Genomic DNA, 20103 nt, shown 5'->3' with positions numbered 1-20103 from the left:
AAATAGGAAACCTATCATTAATTAAGACCTACTGTGGGCTAGATAATTGTATCATGCTTTTCACATTTTTTTTCCCACAAAATCCTACAAGGCACTTATCATCCCAATGTTATAAATGAGAAAAACTAAGGTTCAAAGAATAACATTAGGCAAGTTACCCAAAGTCATACAGCTTTTATTCTTCTCCCCAGCCAAGAAGACCTGGGTTTGTCCCAAGCTCCATCTGGCTCTAAAGCTCCATTCTCTTTACTAGACAGGTAAGCATTAGATGCCTGCCCTGCTGATGTTGGCATCACAGCACCTGCTGATGTTCTGTAGCATGTGATTCCTGTTCTCTGAGCAGAGGTGATGGGTTATTTCTGACCCCAAAATAACTGATATATATCCTGGCCAGCAGCTTGGATATGTGGCCTGGGTTAAAAACGTGAACCAAGCCAATCACATTCATCTCTTGAGAATTTAAATTTGGAAATACTGAGCATTAATGCAATTAATAGAAGGAGCTAAAGTCAAAAAGCCTGAACCAAGAGATGCTATGGGTATATTTGGAGTCAGAGGAGTCATGGCAAGCTGAAATTATGAGGGACCAGACTAAGGTTAGCAGAGAAAGGCAGTTGGTAGACAGAAAACAAAATAAATGAGCTTAAAGAAGCAGATGCATTTAGGGAACAACCATTTGTCCCATGGGAGAAAAACCAGAGTCAATCTGTCAAGCTACCTCTCTTTTTAGCAACTCTCTTCTTTAGATGCAGGTCATGTATATTCCTAATATATGTATCCTTTTTCTTGTGTTAATTGGACTGTATCTCTGTTCCTTGCTATCAAACAAGCCAAAATAAAACACATCTTATTAAATTTTAAAAATATTCTGGGTATTAAGCTTTTATCTATCATATTTATTACAAAATGTTTCCATTTCAATTCTTTCCTTGTTTTTTCATTACATTTTGACTTTTATAGAAGTAGAGTCATCAATCTTATAATCAGTAACACTCTGTCCAGTCAAATCTTATATTTGTGCAAACTAAAGTGACAAGATTAGTGGTTGCCTGGGGATGGGGGAGGGGAGAAGTGGGAGGAGTTGATGGAATGGATTACAAATGGGCATGAGGAAACCCTGGGGGTGTTGGGTACATGCAGTACCTTGATTGTGGTGATGGTTTCACAAGTGTATAAATATGTCAAAACTTACCGCATTGTATGCTTTAAATATGTGGAGTTCACTGTATGCCAATGATACTTTAGTTTAAACCATCTAAACTACTTATATTCTTCTCCCCAACCAAGATATACAATTCTCTTCATTCAAATTACTACATTTTGTGTTTTATGCTTAACTGTAACAATATTTGTAGCATATGCTATGAGAATTTTAAGTTTATTTCTATCATTTTTAATATTATATTTCCAATGGCATTTCATAAATATTTCTTTCACCATGTTCATTACACTTGAAGTCATATGCTGAGCCTTATAGTTTTAATTCTATTTCTATTAATATTTTTCATTCCTCAGTCAATTTTTCTATTTTTAAACCTAATACTATCTAGTTTGGAGGTTTGGAATTTTGTTCCTTTGTAATATTTGTAATGTTTTAAAGTTATATAAAGGATTTTACATTAGATAAGAATGCTAATGTTAGTTTACACACACACACTATTATTCTTACATAATGTAAATTTAATGTAACTGTTATATATTATTTTAATTGAAGCCTGAGGCATTTCATATGAAAAGAGTTTAAATAGAAAAAGTACTTTAAGAACTAATATAAAAGATTTCATTCATTATTCTCCTCTACCTTGGACAGTAATTTTTATTTAGTTTATACGTCCAAACAAGATCTAACCTATCTGTGGCTAGTCTGGTCATCTCAACTACCTATGTACCAAGATAACGTACCACAGTTTTCACTGTGGACCTGGCAGGCCATACAGAAATTTGATAACATTTATCTAGTTGAGTTTCAACACAGACCTATTTTCGTCATTTAACCGCTTCCTAAATCTTCCCCTTTTTTTTCTACTACCATTGCCCCAAAGTTCTTGAATGAGGTTTACATTTTTAATTTAGGTTTTAATGAGCACAGATGACATGCCTGACAGTGTGCTAGGTAATGGGAATACAAAGAGAAGAAGGTACTCTTGGGAAGTGTATTTACCTTCATATTATGATTCTTTCTTCTTCTTGAAGCAAGTAATGAATTGTGTTGCATACAGTAAGACTCTGGAGAAGACTGACCTTGGCAAAGTTCCTTCAAACATAATTTCTGGCTCTTTGACCTTTCAGATTACTGGGCAATACTGCCAGACTAGTGCTTTAATGCTTTACTGAATCAGCATTTACTCCTTGGAGCAATGCAAAAGGAGTGTTCTGTGTTAAATATTGACAAATTATATGAAATGGAGACTGTCCATACAAATTAGTTTCATTTACCATTATTTCTCTAGGAGTAAGAAAAACTCAGAATAATACCGTTGGCTAGTAAAGCAGGTATTTTCCTAAGGCACTAATTTCAATGGAATTAAGTCTTACTGGAAAGCCCACAAGAGACCATACAGTCTCTTTTCCTGGGACGACCAAAGAAATAAGTCAACATTTTGGGTAAATATTCCCACTCCAAATTATTAACACAGTCATTCTTATCAAAAGTTAGCATGCTCCACTAATCAATGTATCATAGAGGCTTTGAAATCATACAGACCTGTGTCAGATTCCTGCCTTTTCTCTTCCCTAAAATATGATCTTGGGCAGGTTATTAAGCTCTCTAAGCTTCAAGTTCCTCATCTGTAAAATGAATGTGACAGTAACTACCTTGCAGGGCAATGACTGAGAGGTAATGCTAATAAAACACTTAGCAAAGTGCCTGGCTCCATAAACAATAATTTCAATAATTCATTATCTCATTATTTTTTAAAGTATACAATGAAAAACTTCTACTTACCTAGTGTAAAAATAATATGGGATATGTTTACAAACTAGTTGGAAAGCAAGTCAAACATACACTCAAAAATAAAGAACAATCAACATTGATTTAATATTTTTTAGTGCAAAAGGATGTTAAACATGAGGTCATGTTATTTCAGAATTCTGGCAGATGTCCCAAAGGCTGAGCATATTAATAGTAAGATCTATTCAGGACATGCTAAATCAAGACATTTGAAATCAACTTTGTGACTGACTCCTTAATAATTGACCTCAGGATTCTAAGAGGCAAGAAGATCGATCTTTAAACCTGAGAGAGTTTAAAAAGACCAGCACCCCTGATGTTTCTGGAGTTGTAAGGATTTTGTGAATCAATTCCACACACATACCTTGTGTGAGGAGTAGGTGATGCTTTTCACAGCACTTTGAAGATATTACTGCACCACCTTCAGCATCTATTATTGTTGCTGGAGGAAAGCATTCTGCTGGTCTAATTCTTGTTTCAGTGTAGGCAATCTGTCTTTTCTCTCTGGAAGTTTTTTACTATTTTCCTTTTACCCTTGATATTCTGAAGTTTCACTGTGATGTGACCTGGGATAGTTTTATTTTTCCTGCTTCATATTTGCAATGCACTTTCAACCTGAATGAAAATTTTAGATTCTCTTTCAATTCTAGAAAACTCTCAGTCATTATCTCTTTTAATATTGTTTTCTGTCATCTTCTTTTTTTTTATCTTGTTCTGGATTTCCTGTTAAATACATAATGGATTATCTCAATACATTCTCCATGACTTTTGACAGCTCCTCTATATGTTTTATCTTTTTGTCTCTTTCTACTGTTTTGGTAAAGACTCAACACTATCTTTTAATCCACTACAGTGATGCCTTGGTACTCACCATTAATTCATTCCAGAACTTGTGACGAGTGCCAAAACCCATGAGTACCAAGCAAGCACCAAGTGCTGAAACTTATTTTTCTCATCAAAATGTGACAAGTGCAGGGTTTGATGAGTTCTGAAGCAGACAAGTACCGAGGTATGACTATACCTCAAACGGTCATTTCCTACTATTACCGTATTCCACCTTCAAAACTATTTTTTCCCATGTTCCTTATTTCAATGATTGGCATTAACATCTGTCAGATATCCTGATTCATTCTTCTCCCAGGTTTACCCTCTATGAATCCTCTGTACTATCCGCAATTTAAAAATAATACTATTCTGGGGCAGTGGGATCTAAGGAGGAGGCTCCGAACGCTGCTCAAAAACTGAACACCTGAGTTCCCGTGCCCTACACACTCAGCCTGGCCAGGCATCAAGGCCAAGTACAGGACCCTCCTTCAGGACCAGACCAACAACATCATCCTTAAAGATCTGGAAAAATTCAAATCGGCCTCCAAGGAGGAACTCCCCATTAAGATCACAACAGGCAGTGTCTGGTTTAGCTTCCTAGAGAACCACAAGCTGGACAAAGACAACCTCTACTACACTGAGTGCATCTTTGAGGCCACAGGTAACAAATGCAATGGAAAAAAATAAAGCAAGGGAGGAAAATGCAGGAGGTGGAAGATGAATAATGAAAGTTTAAATATACTGACCAAAGAAGGTGTTACTGAGATAGAGATATTTGATTAAAGACTTGAAAGAGTTGAGGGAGAAATAAATGAAAATATTAGAAGGATCATTGAAATCAGATGGAAGATCAAATGCAAAGGTGTTGACATGGAAAACCTGACTTCTTCAAGAAATAGCAAGTAGATCATTGTGGCTGAGCAACTGGGGAGGGCAGGCAGTAGGAGATAAAGTCAGAGAAGTTCCCAGAGGCTGATCTTTTGGGACTCATAGGCCATTGTAAAGTATTTGGCTTTCACTCTGAATGAGGTAACACAGCATTAGAGGGTGTTGAGCCGAACAATGACATGATCTAACTTATTATTTGAAATAATAACTCTGTGGCAGTGTGGAGGTACAACATATGGGAAGTAAGAAGATGAGTTAGAAGGCTTTTGCAAAAATCCAGGCTTCAGAGAGGATACCTTGCACTAAGATAATATTCTGATGTATTTTGAAGAACGTAACAGGTTTGCACTAATTACTGTTCTAGACCCTGGAGATACTTTATTGAAAGGTTAGATTAGGGTCATGAAAGAAAAAGAAGTGGCAAAGATGAATCAAACTTTTTTCTTCTGAGCAACTTAAAGTATGGAATTGCCATTACCTACTTAGAGAAGACAGCAGGAAAATAAAGCTTTAGAGGTATGATTCAGAGATTTGTATTAGACTATGAAGGGTGAGATGCCTACTAGACCTCCTCATGGAGATGTCAAGTGAATATTTAGATAAATGAGTCTGGAGTACAGGCAGAAGCCTTGGCCAGAGGTATATACTTGGGAGCAATCACTGTTTATGTAGTTTTAAAGCCATGAGAGTGAATGAGATCAGCTAAGGAAGGAGTGTTGACAGAAAAGAGAGCCAAGCACTGAGTCCTTGGCTACTTCAAGGGACTGGGGAAATTAGAAAAACTGGTAAAATAGACTGAAAAGTAGCCATAAGGAAGGATGAAAACCAGAAGAGTGCAGTGTCCTGGAAATAAAAGAAAAAAAAATGTTTCAAAGATGAGGAAGTGATAACCTTATCAAACTTGTTTGAAGACTGAGAATTGGTCAAAATGATATTGAGGTCATCAGTGTCCTTGATAAGCCCATACTTTGTGGAGTGGTTGGGAAAAAAGCCTTATTATAGAGGGTTTAAGGGAGAACTGGAGCCAGTGAATATGGGTGACTCTTTTGAGGAGTCTTTTTAAGGGGAATAAAGAAATAGGACAGTAGCTGGAGGAAAATACATTAGGAAGAGGGTTTTTTGGTTGTTGCTTTTGTCTGTATTAGTTTTCTATTGCTGCTGTAACAAATTACCACAAATTTAGTGGCTTAAAACAACACAACATAATGATCTTACAATCTGGTAGGTTAGAAATTCAACCTGGGTCTCACTGGGCCAAAAATCAAGATGTCAGCAAGAACGTGTTCCTTTGCAGAGGCTCTGGGGGAGAGTCCATTTTTCTTGTCTTTTCCAGCTTCTAGAGGTCACCAGCATTCCTTGGCTCAGGTCCCCCTTCTTCCATCTTTAAAGTCAGCAACACTGCATTGTTCTGACCATGCTTCTACATTTATACCTCCTTCTGACTGTCTTATCCTGCTTTCCTGTTCTACTTTTAAGGCCCCTTGTGATACATTGGGTCCCCTAGGATAACAGAGGGTAACTTTCCTATTTTAAGATCAGCTCATTATCAACCTTAATTCCTTTTTGCAACATAACCTAACATATTCACAGGTTCTGGAGATCTGGATATTGACATCTCTGGGGAGTCACAATGCTGGAACACATTACAGCATACTTGTTGATGGAAATAATCATAAAGAGAGAGAACTTGATGATAGGAGAGGGCTGAATCATTGGAATGACAAAGAACAAATTCAGGACTGCCTTTCCATAGGAGCAAGAAAGGTTCCTGTCTATTTCAGAGAGGAGCTTTAAAATAACATAAGGGAACAAATGCTGGATAGCAGGTAGATATGGTGGTCGGAGCTTGTTGGAGTCACTTTTTTTCTCAGTGACCTAGAAACAAGGTCATAGACTAAGACCAAGAATGGGAGGTGTTGGAGGTATAAGAAGAAATTATAAAACTGACATATAAGAGAGCAAAAGCATGAAAGGACTAGAGAAATATCATGAGCATCAAGGTAGCATCAAGAGCCTGTGATCACTAAATGTAAAGTGTATCCATTCAGCTTGTTTCCTCCAGTCGAGCAGACAAAGCATTGGTGTAGTAATTTGCCAGGGTAGGATAACTGCTTTATAAACTCCGAATTTCAGTGCCTTAACACAACCAAAGATGATTTCTCACTAAGAAATTTACATAGATTGTCTCACTTAATTCTCACAATGGTTGAATATAGTGACCATTATTATTATTATGCCCCTTTTCAGATGAGGAAATTAAAGAATTTCTTGAAGTAAGCCTAAACTATAATTTTTGCTTTAGATATTAATTTTGGGGGGTACTTAAAAATAATATTTGCCTCCTGGTCACCTTCAGACAATTAAGCCCACTCCTCCCTTTGCCCGGAATCTCGCTCTTTCCTCACTGACTTCTAGAATCAGCTCTGCAATAGTCCTCTGGGAGAAACCTTTCCACAAATCTCCAGACAGGTTTATTTCCTCTTTGTGCTCTTTCTATAGGCCTTACATAATTGCACTATAATGATCTGTTCCACAATTATTCCCTGACACCCCCTGTGCCTTTGCAATCCTTTCTATCCCCTCTCCCCTCATCCAAGAAACAGCAACGATATTCTATTTCAAAAATCATAAACCACAGCACCCACCACAGTACTTGGCAATGCAGTTGCTGTTTATCTGTTCATGAAGTGGAAGAAAAGAAGGAAGACAAACAAGGCAATTCTTTGACACTACAGAAGGAAAATAAGTATCCGCTCCCTTTGGAGCTGAGTGGAAAACTAAACTATCCATTTCATTGTTATGGGTTAAAGTTTTCTTTATGAAGGACAGTTGTGGAAGGCTTGAGCTCTCCATTGTGGCAGGCCACCACTCAGTGGAGGTGTGTGTGCACTGCAGGGAGCTCCAACTATAGGGTGCTCTTCCTGCTTGCTGCCCAAGACAAACTCCAAGAACAAACTGTAGTCACCCACCATTCACCCAATCTGCCTTCTGAGCTGTCACTGCCTCCACCTTAGGACCTAAGCCATCTAGCTCTGTGCCCCCCACCTTTTGTGATGAGACACTTAGGAGCTCTGTTAAATTAATGATTTCTTTAAACCTGCCCTAGACGATTCTGATTCAGTGGGTGGAATAATTTGTATTTTTTAGCTAGTACTCCCAAGATTCTTACTATCAAGGCTAGGAAATTAATCATCTTTATTTCAGCCACACTGCAGAATTAGGGCAGCTATTTACTTTTCACTGACTTTAAGTTAACTTTATTTTTTTAATCTACTTTAAAGATTTTATTTATTTTTAGAGAGGGAAAGTGAGAGAGAAAGAGAGGGAGAGAAACATCAATGTGTGATTGCCCCTCCTGCCCCCGACTGGGGACCTCTGCAACCCAGGCATGTGCCCTGACTAGAAATGGAACTGGTGACCCTTTGCTTCACAGTCCAATGCTCAATCCACTGAGCCACACCAGCCAGGGCTGGACTTTAAGCTAACTTTAAATATATTATTGGTTAACAGATGAAATGTTCCTGAAGTCCTTGAAGGTATAGGTTAATACTTACATAATTCTGCAGCTTTTACTTGTCTTTTCAACAGGGTGATTCAAGTGAGAGCAGCTTTTGAGAGTACCATGGGGCTCCAAACTTCAGAACTGTTCTGACACAGGAGTCAAAATAAGTATCGAATTGAAACTTAGTGCCAGTATAATGATCCGGACATTATCGAGTCCCATTCACCTCCTTCTTGGATGAAGTCAGAGATCTGAGGTGACCAGCACCATAGTCTTCCTCACCAGACTTTGGACGGAAAAAGACAGAATCGGGGAACCCTATCTCTTTTCCCTGAACAAGATGCATTATTAGAAGCTGTCCTAAGCAAGGAGAGCTGAGAAAAAAAAAGGCTTGCCTATCTATTCCTATTTTCAACAGCCACAAGTCTGCAACATAGTGAGAGGTAGGGTATGGGTTTAGTAAGTTCTTGTTGCTGGTCTCCTGTCTTGGCCAGATGCATTTAGGTTCTCCTTGTTAATCGGTATCAGAGGGGCTTTTCGGGTAGGAAAAATAACAGCCAACGTTTTTGAAGAGTAAGTTGGTCTTTAGCCATTTGTGACCTTATGAAATCCGTCTGAGCCAAAGAGATAATGGCCGCTTGGCTGAGGGACCTCGGGACTTCACAAAACTTGCTCCTGTGTGAAAGAGGCGGGACTCTTCATAAAACAGTAGGGTATACAAATAAGAAATCATTCAGGGATTACGTGCGCCCCCTCGGGGCGCACAGGCGAAATCCCAACCTCTGAAAGTCCCAAATTCAGGCGTAAAACCACCTGGTGGCAGTCCCCGCCCTCGGCGCTCGAGGGCAGGACGAACGCCAGTCACGTGGGCCTCGCAGCCCTCTCCGCTTATTTCCCTTACAAGGACTTGGACTCACGAGCCCTGGCCCCTAAACCGTACTTTGGTATGTGAACAGAAGCAAACTCACCGGACGGACCCTACCATCTGCTCACATGAAAGGGGGGAAGAAGGAAATACATATAAGAGTGGGTAAAAAACCACAAAAACTCAGACATAAGACCCACCGAACCACTACATATTATTATATCTCTAAGTCACAGATTTATATTCTTCCCCGTGCACTCAGTAAAAATCGTGCTCTTAGAGCGTTGGTAACTGCGCCCCCCCCCCCGTTAGGCCCTCTCTGTTGGCCTAGAATGGTGACTCGGCTTCCTTCCGGTTTTCTAAGCGGAGGCCGGAAGTGTTGGGTGTTAGCGACTTTGGGTGTAGAAAGGTGGTCAAAGCGGCACCTAGGGCTGCGAGAAGGGTCACCGAAGCGCTCAGATTCTCGCGGTTGTGCAGGGTGAGTCGTGCTTGCGGATTGGCGGGTGGGACCCATCCCGCAGACCCATCTCCTCGGGGCGTCTGGGAGAGCAGCGACGCACCTGGGCCGGTGTGGTAACGGATTCCCCGGTTTCGAAGGCCATGGTCCCAGTGGCCCAACCGCGCGACCTTAGTTCCTTTGCCTAACTTGGAGTTTGGAAAGTGTGGCTTAGCTCCCCGCGCTGCGAACTTGGGCGATAGCCGAGACCGCGAAACCCGAGCCTTGCGGCTTTTGACTCCGGTACTATGTTTAGTTTCTAACGTAAACTTACCCGATTAAAGAGAGTTTGCGCGAAAACTAGCCGTGTGTCCTAGCCCAGCCCCACTGCTGCAGCTGTTGCTGCAGCTGTGGAGCTACATTTAGTAGGAAGAATTAACTCAAATTAGGTTTCTCAGCTCAGTACCCACTTCTGTAACTAGAACTTTCTAAAATTAGTTGGACAAAGGGGATTGGGGTTTAGTTTGAGGTTTGAGAAAAATTCCAAAAAATAACATCGCCTTTTTTGGGTGGAGACTTTGGATTAAGTCAATTTCCAGTGTTAATTTTTAAGTAGTTGAGCATATGAAAACATGTATCAGTTCTTTACAGAACTTTGGAACAGAAAATATGCACTCAGTTGAGATTTTAACCTAAGTGCAAAAATTTAATATCCAAAGGTGAAAAAAGTGGTAGTTTCTTAAAATTGCTAAAGGCTTTTGGTAAAATTCACTTAGAAAAGCTTTTTATTTTCAAATGTGAAGCTTTAGTGGCAAGTGAACCCTGATAACTAATTGCCTTTGTCAAGTGCTAAGAACTTTTTGGGTGTGGCAGGCTTGAGAAAACTAACCGTACCTTCAACCGGAAGTTTGCGCAGTAATTGAAAACTTGGTTTAGTTAGAACGGATGCACCAATCTGAAAGTGTACTTCTAAAAAACTGTGTTTGGCACCAAAAAGTTACATATGACTGACTAGCTTGAAAAAAGAAGGGCACCGATTAAGTTATTTGATTTGGATTTGGGAAGTTGACCAAATTTTTCTAAGATGGGAGTTTCTTCTTAAAAAATGTATCATATCTCTTACAGTACTGTCAATTTGAGTGGTAGTTATGTAAGTCTAGTTTACTTTACATTTTTACAACATTAAAAGTGTTGGACTGTAAAGTTCTACTAGAGTAACTTAATGTGATATTAGTATGAATTAATTCCATTTTATAAATGAAAGTACAGTATCTAGAGATTCTGAAAAAATCTGATTGCCCTTGCGGTGTGGGGAGAATCCTCTGAAGATTTTTGTTTTTCATTTCTCCTAACACTTAATCTAGTTTAACATCTTCCTTAACGTGTATTTCTCCTTTTGACATAACCCTAAATGATTTTCTTCCAATTTAATCAAGCAAAAATGAAACCACAAAGTCATTGTCACCAACACTCCACTCCTTGATTTAAAACAAGATTATATTCCCTTTACGTCTGTAAACTGAATCTCCTTGACTGTTGCTGACTGTTTCTTTCACTTTCTCAGGCATCTGAAATCTGTATGTATATTTCATAGAAGCCTGCTGTGCAAGTCACTGCTTTTAAGTCTCACACAACACACGTCCCTTCACACATTAAATATTTGAAAAATCGATTCTAGACTCTTAGAATGAGTAAGATCTTTACAATTTGGAAACCTCAGGTGCCTACATGGCAATCTTACCATCATAAATAAAGAATACTTACATTGATATGTGAAATGTTTTCATTTTACCCCAGATTTTTAACTTTCTGTGAAAGTTGTGCATTTGCTGAGGTCTTGTTACATGAAGACAGTTACAGTCTTAATTGTTCAGGGAAAGTAAAAATGGACAGAAAACCAGAGAGTGATGACAAGGGAGTATAATGACAATATCATAAGTAATGTGGTCCTTGGGATCATAACACTATTCCTGATTTGGCTGCCTCTCCATCAGTGTTTATTGCACTGCATACTTTTAGTGTGGTAGGAAAAAATAAACTGCACTTTCCTTGTTTTGAAACAACTAACTGTGAAGTTAAATTCCTTATCCCTGAAATGCTCCAGGTTTAGGTGGGAGATTAACACATAGAACAAAATACAATCTCCTTAGTAGTAACTTGCCCAATGTTATGCTACCAGTTTTGGTAAAATTAAGACTAACATCTGATCTCTTAATCTTTAGAATCTCACATACCTTCTAAGCCGACAGTGTTTTTCAGGGTCTTTTATTTCCCCCCTCTGAATTTGTCAGAAACAAAGATATTTTCTGAACTCATGGTATTTGATAATCATGTGCCACTTTTGAGTTATTTTTCATTATTATCACACATTGTTTTAAATTGAGAGTCATACTTCTGGAATGAAAACTATGTGACTCATTTCAGAAGTTAAGCCAATCATTTATTTATAGTTGCCTCCCCAACAATATTTTAGGCTCCTTGAAGACGCTTGCTTTGTATTTCTTAATTCTTAAATTATTTTCAATACTAGGGACATTTGGTGCACATTACTGCCATTAACTGATCAAAATAAAGGTTGATGATTAAGTATTGAATGAGCGAAAGAAAAGTTCTATGAAATACCATTGTCAGTGCTGACGCAAAAAAATTATGACTTAAAACTATAATGCATTCACAAATTTAAAGAATGCATCAATAGAAGAAACATTAATCAATACATCAGAACTCTGTATATATTACTTTATAACCCAAATTAAGCATTCTTTTTTTTACTGCTTTTTTTTCCACTGCTTTTTTTTGGGGGGGGGCATCAATTTGTTATTTCACTTATTTATGCATTCATTGGTCAGTTCTTTTATGTGCCCTGACCAGGGGTCAAACCCACAACTTTGGTGTATCAGGATGATGCTCTAAACAACTGAGCTAGCTGGCAGGGCCCAAACTAGAAAGACCCTATCTTCTCCCACCAAATGTAGTAATATGAAGTTTTGTAGATTAAAAAATCAGTTGTGAACTATTTGACTTACAATTCTTATCACTATCTTTGTTCCTTTTTTTTTTTAAAGATTTTATTTATTTATTTTTAGAGAGGGAAGGGAGGGAGAAAAAGAGAGAGAAACATCAAGGTGCAGTTCCTGGGGGTCATGGCCTGCAACCCAAGCATGTACCCTGACTGGGAATCGAACTTGCGACACTTTAGTTTGCAGCCGGCGCTCAATCCACTGAGCTACGCCAGCCAGGGCTACTATCTTTGTTCTTAAAATAACTGACATTCCTGTATCAGTGGGGGAAGACACGTTGTCAAACAAAACATACTATTTTTAAAGACATGGCTTTGGTTTGCAATGACATGGCATACCTAAAATAATAAAGATTTGGACTGGTAAAAATGTGCCACTCATCGAGTCTTAAACACTTACTCTAAGTCCTTAAGTACCTTTAAGAGATGGGGAATAATATACTCCATATTTCTTATAGTTCTTAAAACTACATTTAGAATACAGGGAAAAATTACAGCTCTGTGTAGTTGAGATAATGGAATGTAGTTACTGTCCATAAAGGGCATTACAGCATGAAAATATGCTTTCGTGAATGGTTTAAGTCAAATATGAAAGGCAGCCTTCTAAAGGGTGATGAAAGGAAACTAGGACATTAGGGATGACTATATATCATAACTTCATTGTCATGTAAGGTATATCTTACCAACACATTCCAGTCTATCGCCAAGGGGTGCTATATTTGATGGACTGGAATTTGACTCCTTTTTGTGGAATTTCCTATTAAAATCTAAGAACAGATTTAGGTGGGGAGGGGACTAAGACCAAGCTTTTCTAATTATTTACATAATAGAATTTAGTTTGGATGATGTGGGATAATCAAGGAAAGAATATAAGAAATAACTTTAAACTCACACAAAGCATTGTATCCTAAAGTCACTTGCAGTGCTGAGATTTAGGTAGTGCTTCATTCTTTGCAATCCACAGATTTATTTTTAGACCAAGGGCATAGTGTTTTGCTACATCATAGCTAAATGTTGTTTTCCCGAACGTAAGCTTTAAAATTGTTGTCCTGGTCAGAGAATGAAATCAGTGGTTCCTATTTTAGACCTGCTTGGAAGACTATAACTCAATACAGTGTTAGTCTTGCTCGTTAGAGGTTTTGCTGTCTACTGTCACCACCTCAGCTCTGAAGGATGGTACGGTAAAATTTTACCTGGTAACGATGGGATTCTTACAGTTTTTTTTAAGATTCAGTGTTGAAAGGAAAAATTGCTTTTTCATTTTAGGTATTAAACATTCTTTAATACCTAAAGAATCTCTTTTATGATTATTTCTTAACTTTTTAACTTAAATTTTATAGGGATAATTTTAGATTATTAGAGAGCAGAAATAGTTCCCATACCTCTTAAAGTGTTTTCCAAACTTGTTAAAAAACTAAATTAGCTTTAAAAACTATTGTGCTCTGATACCTGTATAGAGAACTCAGTCACGTTTCTGTACAAGAAATTGATTTTGGTAGAGTGAGATTAGGTAAAACTTAATTATAGATTCATTAACTTTAGAGTTTTCCACACTTTTCAGTTTGCCTTTCAACAAATATCTTTCTTGACTACTTTGATTTCAGAAGTGAGGGTATAGTAAGAAATGCTAGTTAGAAGTAGAAGAACAATATTTGGCAATAAAGACTAGGAGATGTTCCATTTGTTAGTTCTCCTTCCTATTTTCTGTCCATTTAAGAATAGAATAGCTAATTTAGGCTATAGAAGAATAGACTTGTTGAAGATGTATTAGTATTCTTCAGTTCTTCCAAAGCACTGAAGTTTAGAACTGGAACTATTTCCCTAAGATACCTTTCTTTTGTTTCTTGTTTCTATATTGCTTGTAAACCAGTAGTAGATTTGGTTATCAGTTCTTAGTAGACTAGACAGCAGTACAGGGGACATACAATCTTGTTGATATCCTCTGCATTTTGACTTAATGTTGATTGTAGTTTGGAATTTAAAGTTAGTGATGGACTGTTGATTAAATGTCAGAACTACTAAAGATGAGTGAGTCAAAGCATGGTTCTGGTTTTTCTTTTTGTAATTTGGTTCTATGAGTACTGGTATCAATTAGTTGAGATATTTTGCTAAGTGATGCTATACTGCTAAATCATTTCTAGACGCATCTCTAAGTATGTTATACATATCAGGAAGGTTGATTCAGTTTTGTTATTTGTCTTCTTATATTTCCCTTCCTAATTAGGATCTAACCACCACCATGTCGAGCAAAAGGGCAAAGACCAAGACCACCAAGAAGCGCCCCCAGCGCGCAACATCCAATGTGTTCGCCATGTTTGACCAATCACAGATTCAGGAGTTTAAAGAAGCCTTCAACATGATTGATCAGAACAGAGATGGTTTCATTGACAAGGAAGATTTACATGATATGCTTGCCTCACTTGGTAATGATCAGTTTTAATAGTAATATATTATTGGATAGTATTTTTGTGATCTCTTTTATGATTATTTCTTAAATCTTAAAGCTCTATAAAGCCAATCTAATGATGTTATAACTTACTAAATAAGATTCAGAGTCTCGGTGTCTCTCTAAGTGTGGTCCTTGGACCACGTGCAGATTTCTGGCCAGGTCTGATGACTGTGCTAGGGGCCAGTTGTTTGTGTGTCGCAGTGATCTTGATTACAAGGGTACTAGTATTCCTTTTGTCATCCCAATGGAAGAGCATGTAATCTCCACTTTTAATACAAGCCCTGTTCATTGAAAAGGCTATTTTCCTAATGGTTTTGCTATCACAAATGGAAAGAACAGACTATAAATGATCATCTTTCTTGTCAAAGTGTTTACTCTGTTGAATAGTTGATGAATTTTTGTGATATAATCAAAATTATTCTCTTTTTTGTTTAGGGAAAAATCCAACTGATGAGTATCTAGATGCCATGATGAATGAGGCGCCAGGTCCCATAAATTTCACCATGTTCCTCACAATGTTTGGTGAGAAGTTAAATGGCACAGATCCAGAAGACGTCATCAGAAATGCTTTTGCTTGCTTTGATGAAGAAGCAACTGGTAATTACCAAGTGATTTAACTTTTAGTTATGGCAATTAAATTATATAATGACTTGAAATATGATATAATACTCAGGTTTATGCCATACCAATTTATTGCTGTTTTGACAGACTTTTCCTATGGTATCACTCTCTTCACTGTCTCTGCCCTTAAACATTTGATTTACAATGTAATAGGTATACTTGAAAGTTCTTTAGGAAACTTGTACTCCACACGGATTAGGCTCTCACTAAATACGTGGTGAATGAATAACTTGTACTAGAGCATCTTGGATAAAATGAAAATTGCTATAGGCCACAACACCAATACAGTTCTGCATTTATGAGGTACCCGTCAGTTCTGAGATTATTTAAGTCTGTATTAGACTTCTAGTTTTGTGTTCCTATTCTTTGTAATAGCTGTGAACTTAGGGCAAGTTATTTAAATTACCTAAATCTCTGTTTTCTTATTTGTAAAATGGACAATAATATTACCTACCTCGTAGGGTTGTTGTGAGGATTAAATGAAGAAATGAAATAATAGCATACTGCTTGGCATAGAGTTAAATCTCAAAAAAAACTCAAAAAAGTTAACTACAGAAATGCCTGATCCTTTGGCAAAAGTGTATATAAGAGAAGAGATAAGGAGGCAACTCACACGGCAAGTTTTTTGAGAGGGAAGGCACACCCTTCGGTTATGCATCACTTGGAGTGGTTGAATAGAACAAGCATAGCCTGGTAACGGAAGCATGTTGTCCCCACTTTGGCTTTCAAGGCTCCCCACAATATGGCCTCTTTGAGCCTATTCAAGTATACCAAGTGATTTAACTCTTGTATCATCTTTCTAACCTCCTTCCAAGCTCCCCTGAGCATTGTTGTCCTAACTTAACCTCCGGCATTTCTGCCTCTGTGCCTTCCTCGTCATATCACCTTCTCTTTCCTCTTGAACTCGAAACTCCTAGCATTTTTTTCTGGAAGGGCTGGGGAGGAGGCAGGTGAGACTTACTTTTTTTTTCTCCTTAGAAACACTTGTGTATTGATTGAATTTTTTATGAGCAGGTATTTGTTTGTTTTTTTAATTGAGGGGGAGATAAAAACCTTAAAAGAGTGAAATGTCTTACCTATTCTTCATATTCCTCTCAATTGTCATATTCTTTATAGAGCCTATTCTGCATTTTCATACTATTTTCTTCTGCCCCTAAGAAACTTAAAATCTCTTCCTTTCTACTTCTAAACAATTTTATTTCTCCTTCTCCTGTTACATAACTGTATCTTATCTTCCATTTTAGTTGTATACTTATTCCTAATCATCACAGTGTATCCCTGCTTCCAGGGTAATGGCTGTGTGTCTCAGTGGCATTATATTCCCATCTCTGTAACCCCTTCTAGCACCTACCACAGTCCATTGCACATAGTTGGTGGTTAGTTTATGTGATAGTTGAACAATTTGGCTGTAGATGATGATTTATTTCTACATGCTGAAAGTGTAAGATTTAGGACACTTTTTTTTTTAAGTTTAGGGTTAAATTAGAACCCATTCCCCCTGCCCACTGTTAATGGAGAGTTTCTTATGTGAACTGACCCCCTGCTTTAAACTCATTTTATAGAAAGTATATTATCAGTGTTTTAGCTTAATTTTACAAGCAAGGAAGTTGGTGGGGGGTTTATTTTTTTAACATTATGAAATGCAAAATCTCTGCTAAAATTATCAATTATCACCTTTGGTGTAGTAGAGTATTAGTGGTTCCCAGTCATGACTGCACGTATCATGAATTACCTGGGGAGACTTAAAAATATCAAAAAATATCAATGCATCTGGACTTTTTTTTTTAAGCTCTGAATGGTTCTTATTCTGATGTGCAGTCAGATTTTATGAGAACCCTGCTTTTACAATTCCAGAATGGAAAGCACACCATCCAGCTCACTGCCCACATCCCCAATGCCAGTGACTGACATAATTAATGCTCAATTGTTTACTCAGTGTTTTTGCACACTCTGGGCCTGGCCTTATCTGTTATTGAATCTAAATTAGATTCATAAAGAAACATTTAAAAAATTCATTTTATGTATTGAAAAAACAAAGTCAGGTAAAGTGAATTACCCGAAATAACACAGCTTGTTAAAACTGGATCCCATGACTCCAACATTCTTCCACTGAAGCACTTTATTGATGTGGTATTGATTTTAGTGTTATTTACTTATAGAATAAGTAGGACTATTCATGCTACTTTAAGGAACTATGAGGCATAGGTTTCTTAATGATACTTTATTCCTTTTGTTTAGGCTTAGGCTTAGCCCTTATCAAGAGATCAGGAGATGGCTTTAAAGGAAGGGTAATACTGCAGAGAGCAGGTTAATACCATTAAGCAACTAGGTATTATCTAGGCAACTGCTGAGGCTGACTTAAGCATGTGGAGACCCCATATTTTATGTAGAACATGCTTAGTCAAGTGTAGATGTTCCTTATAATTAATCTTCAGAGTGGTATATATTGACACTTAGTTCTTCCTTTTTTTAGGCACCATTCAGGAAGACTACCTGAGAGAGCTGCTGACAACAATGGGAGATCGGTTTACAGATGAGGAAGTGGATGAGCTGTACAGAGAGGCACCTATTGACAAAAAGGGAAATTTCAATTACATTGAGTTCACGCGCATCCTTAAACATGGAGCTAAAGATAAAGATGACTGAAAAGAACACCAAATTCCTACCAAATGTTCCTTGTTACCATTTTGGGTATTTCTGAGACTTTCTCTTAAAGCCTATAGTATGCCTTAGATTTACAGCTTTAGCCTTTCTGATGGTATTTATTCTCAGCCATTTTGGGCACATGCATCTCTGTAATCAGACTGGAAATGGGACTTTTTGTCATTTTCAGAATAGAAAGAGGGTAACTTAATTTACTGGCTCCCCTCATAACTACAGTCTACACAGAGTCAATATATTTTTTCAGAGAAAGTTATTCACTCAATTTTTTCTGAACCATAATTAAACTTTTATGATAAAAATTTGCTTGTTTAATATCTCTTTATTTACCAAAATTAACTTTTATTAGTTTTAGTTGCACCTTCCAAAGAAAGGTAGATGAGGCAAATCCTAAAAAGTTATTAGACCTTTCCCTTACTCTGCCCAGTTTTCCTATCTCCTCTGCTATCCCTTCCCCTGCCAAAGGAGTACATTGTTAACTGCCTTAATTGTGTTTCCTGCACTTTGTCTTCCAATTTCAAAAATAAGTTCATATAAAACAGGGGTGTCCAACCCCACAGCCAATGGGCTGCATGCAGCCCAAGGTGGCTATGAATGCAGCCTAATGCAAAATTGTAAATTAACTTAAAACATTAATTAGTTTTACTACTTAGATACGTACATTTTCTATATTAGAGATCATAAACTTGGGACCTGCTCAATTTTTTTAAAAGATTATCAAAAGGGCTGCTGCATAATTAGGGTTATTATGTGAGGACTTTTTTGCTTATCTGTGGTGGCAGATATCATGAAAATTATGCATGGGCCTCTTTTTTGCTCATCAGTTTTTGTTAGTGTTTGTATATTAAGTTTAACATACTGCCAACATCCTTCCTTATCTGTCCTAAGCTTTTGTATATTACTTGATGTCATTTAAAATTAGACCAGGCCACTGAGTTTAATTTTAATTTGTCCTCATTTTAAAAACTATTTTAGACCCAGTGGTTCTCTGGAATGCTTCTACCAGAAAGCTTTTTTTTTTTATTATATTTCAAAGTGTTGGGAATAAAATACAGAATTTTTACTTATATAAAGCTTTTTATAACACAAGAACCTCTGTTGAAATACCATGTTTGTTTATGCAGAGATTCACTGAGTTCTTGTATGAATTATGGACATTCTTGACCAGCCCACCAAAAAAAAAAAAAAAAAAACAAAAAACCCAGCCTGGGAAAATGAGATCATTCCTTCAATCCTCAAAATAACTTCTATTTCCAGAAATGCAGGACTGTTTCAGATTGAATCAGGAAATGGTTGACAGTTTCATTTGCGCTTCAAAAATCTGAAAGATTCGGGAGTTTAAAAGTTGAAACATTGAGAGAAAAGTTGTTGAAAAAATTGGACAATTAGCCTATAGAGATGAGTAATTGACAATTACTCTAATAAGTTTGCATTTTATGCTACTATTAACTATCCTTGGAAAAAAACATTACCTCACTCAATAAACAATTACTGAATGCCTTCAGGGTGGCAGACCTTTGCACTCAAGATCTGTGGGCTTTCAGCATTGTGAGGCCAGCTTGATAGGACACAAGTAGAAGGACCAATACTAAGACTGTGCTTACCCCTTTCAAGTTTAGAATCTTAGCACCTGCCTTAACTCCTGAATTTCACTCTGGATACTTTTTCCAGGCTATAGCCATGATGCTAAAATGTTATTGAATTTCCATTTCAACTGAAAAAATAACATTTCTGCTTTATTAACAGGTTTCTAGTGAAGAACAAATAACATTGTTTTCACTTAGGAAAAAAGTGATCTCATTTACTAAAGTTATCTCTTGCAGTATCCCCATTTCAGATGACTGCTCAAAGAACCAGCTGCCATTAGGAACAGTGTACTATCTCCCC

The 20103-nt window shown here is 37.4% G+C and overlaps 1 protein-coding gene across 2 annotated transcripts; it reads left to right on the top strand.

Annotated features, from left to right (window-relative positions):
* Positions 1-9379: 9379 nt before the first annotated feature.
* LOC123826253 (myosin regulatory light polypeptide 9) lies at positions 9380-18518 on the top strand. Of its 2 annotated transcripts, none has more exons than XM_045850236.1 (4): positions 9380-9508; positions 14710-14908; positions 15370-15531; positions 18029-18518. In XM_045850236.1, exons 2-4 carry the CDS (start codon positions 14725-14727, stop codon positions 18199-18201), a joined length of 519 nt encoding a protein of 172 aa, XP_045706192.1. In that variant the 5' UTR covers positions 9380-9508; positions 14710-14724; the 3' UTR covers positions 18202-18518. The 2 variants fall into 2 exon arrangements, with proteins under 2 accessions (XP_045706192.1, XP_045706191.1); XM_045850235.1 differs by lacking the exon at positions 9380-9508 and adding an exon at positions 13587-13661.
* The last annotated feature ends 1585 nt before the right edge of the window (positions 18519-20103 follow it).

The sequence above is a fragment of the Phyllostomus hastatus genome, unplaced genomic scaffold (genome assembly GCF_019186645.2).
Source record: "Phyllostomus hastatus isolate PE091 unplaced genomic scaffold, TTU_PhHast_1.1 phas_contig_80, whole genome shotgun sequence".
In the NCBI taxonomy this organism is placed as follows: Eukaryota; Metazoa; Chordata; class Mammalia; order Chiroptera; family Phyllostomidae; genus Phyllostomus; species Phyllostomus hastatus.
This window is presented reverse-complemented; position numbering and strand designations above follow the sequence as displayed.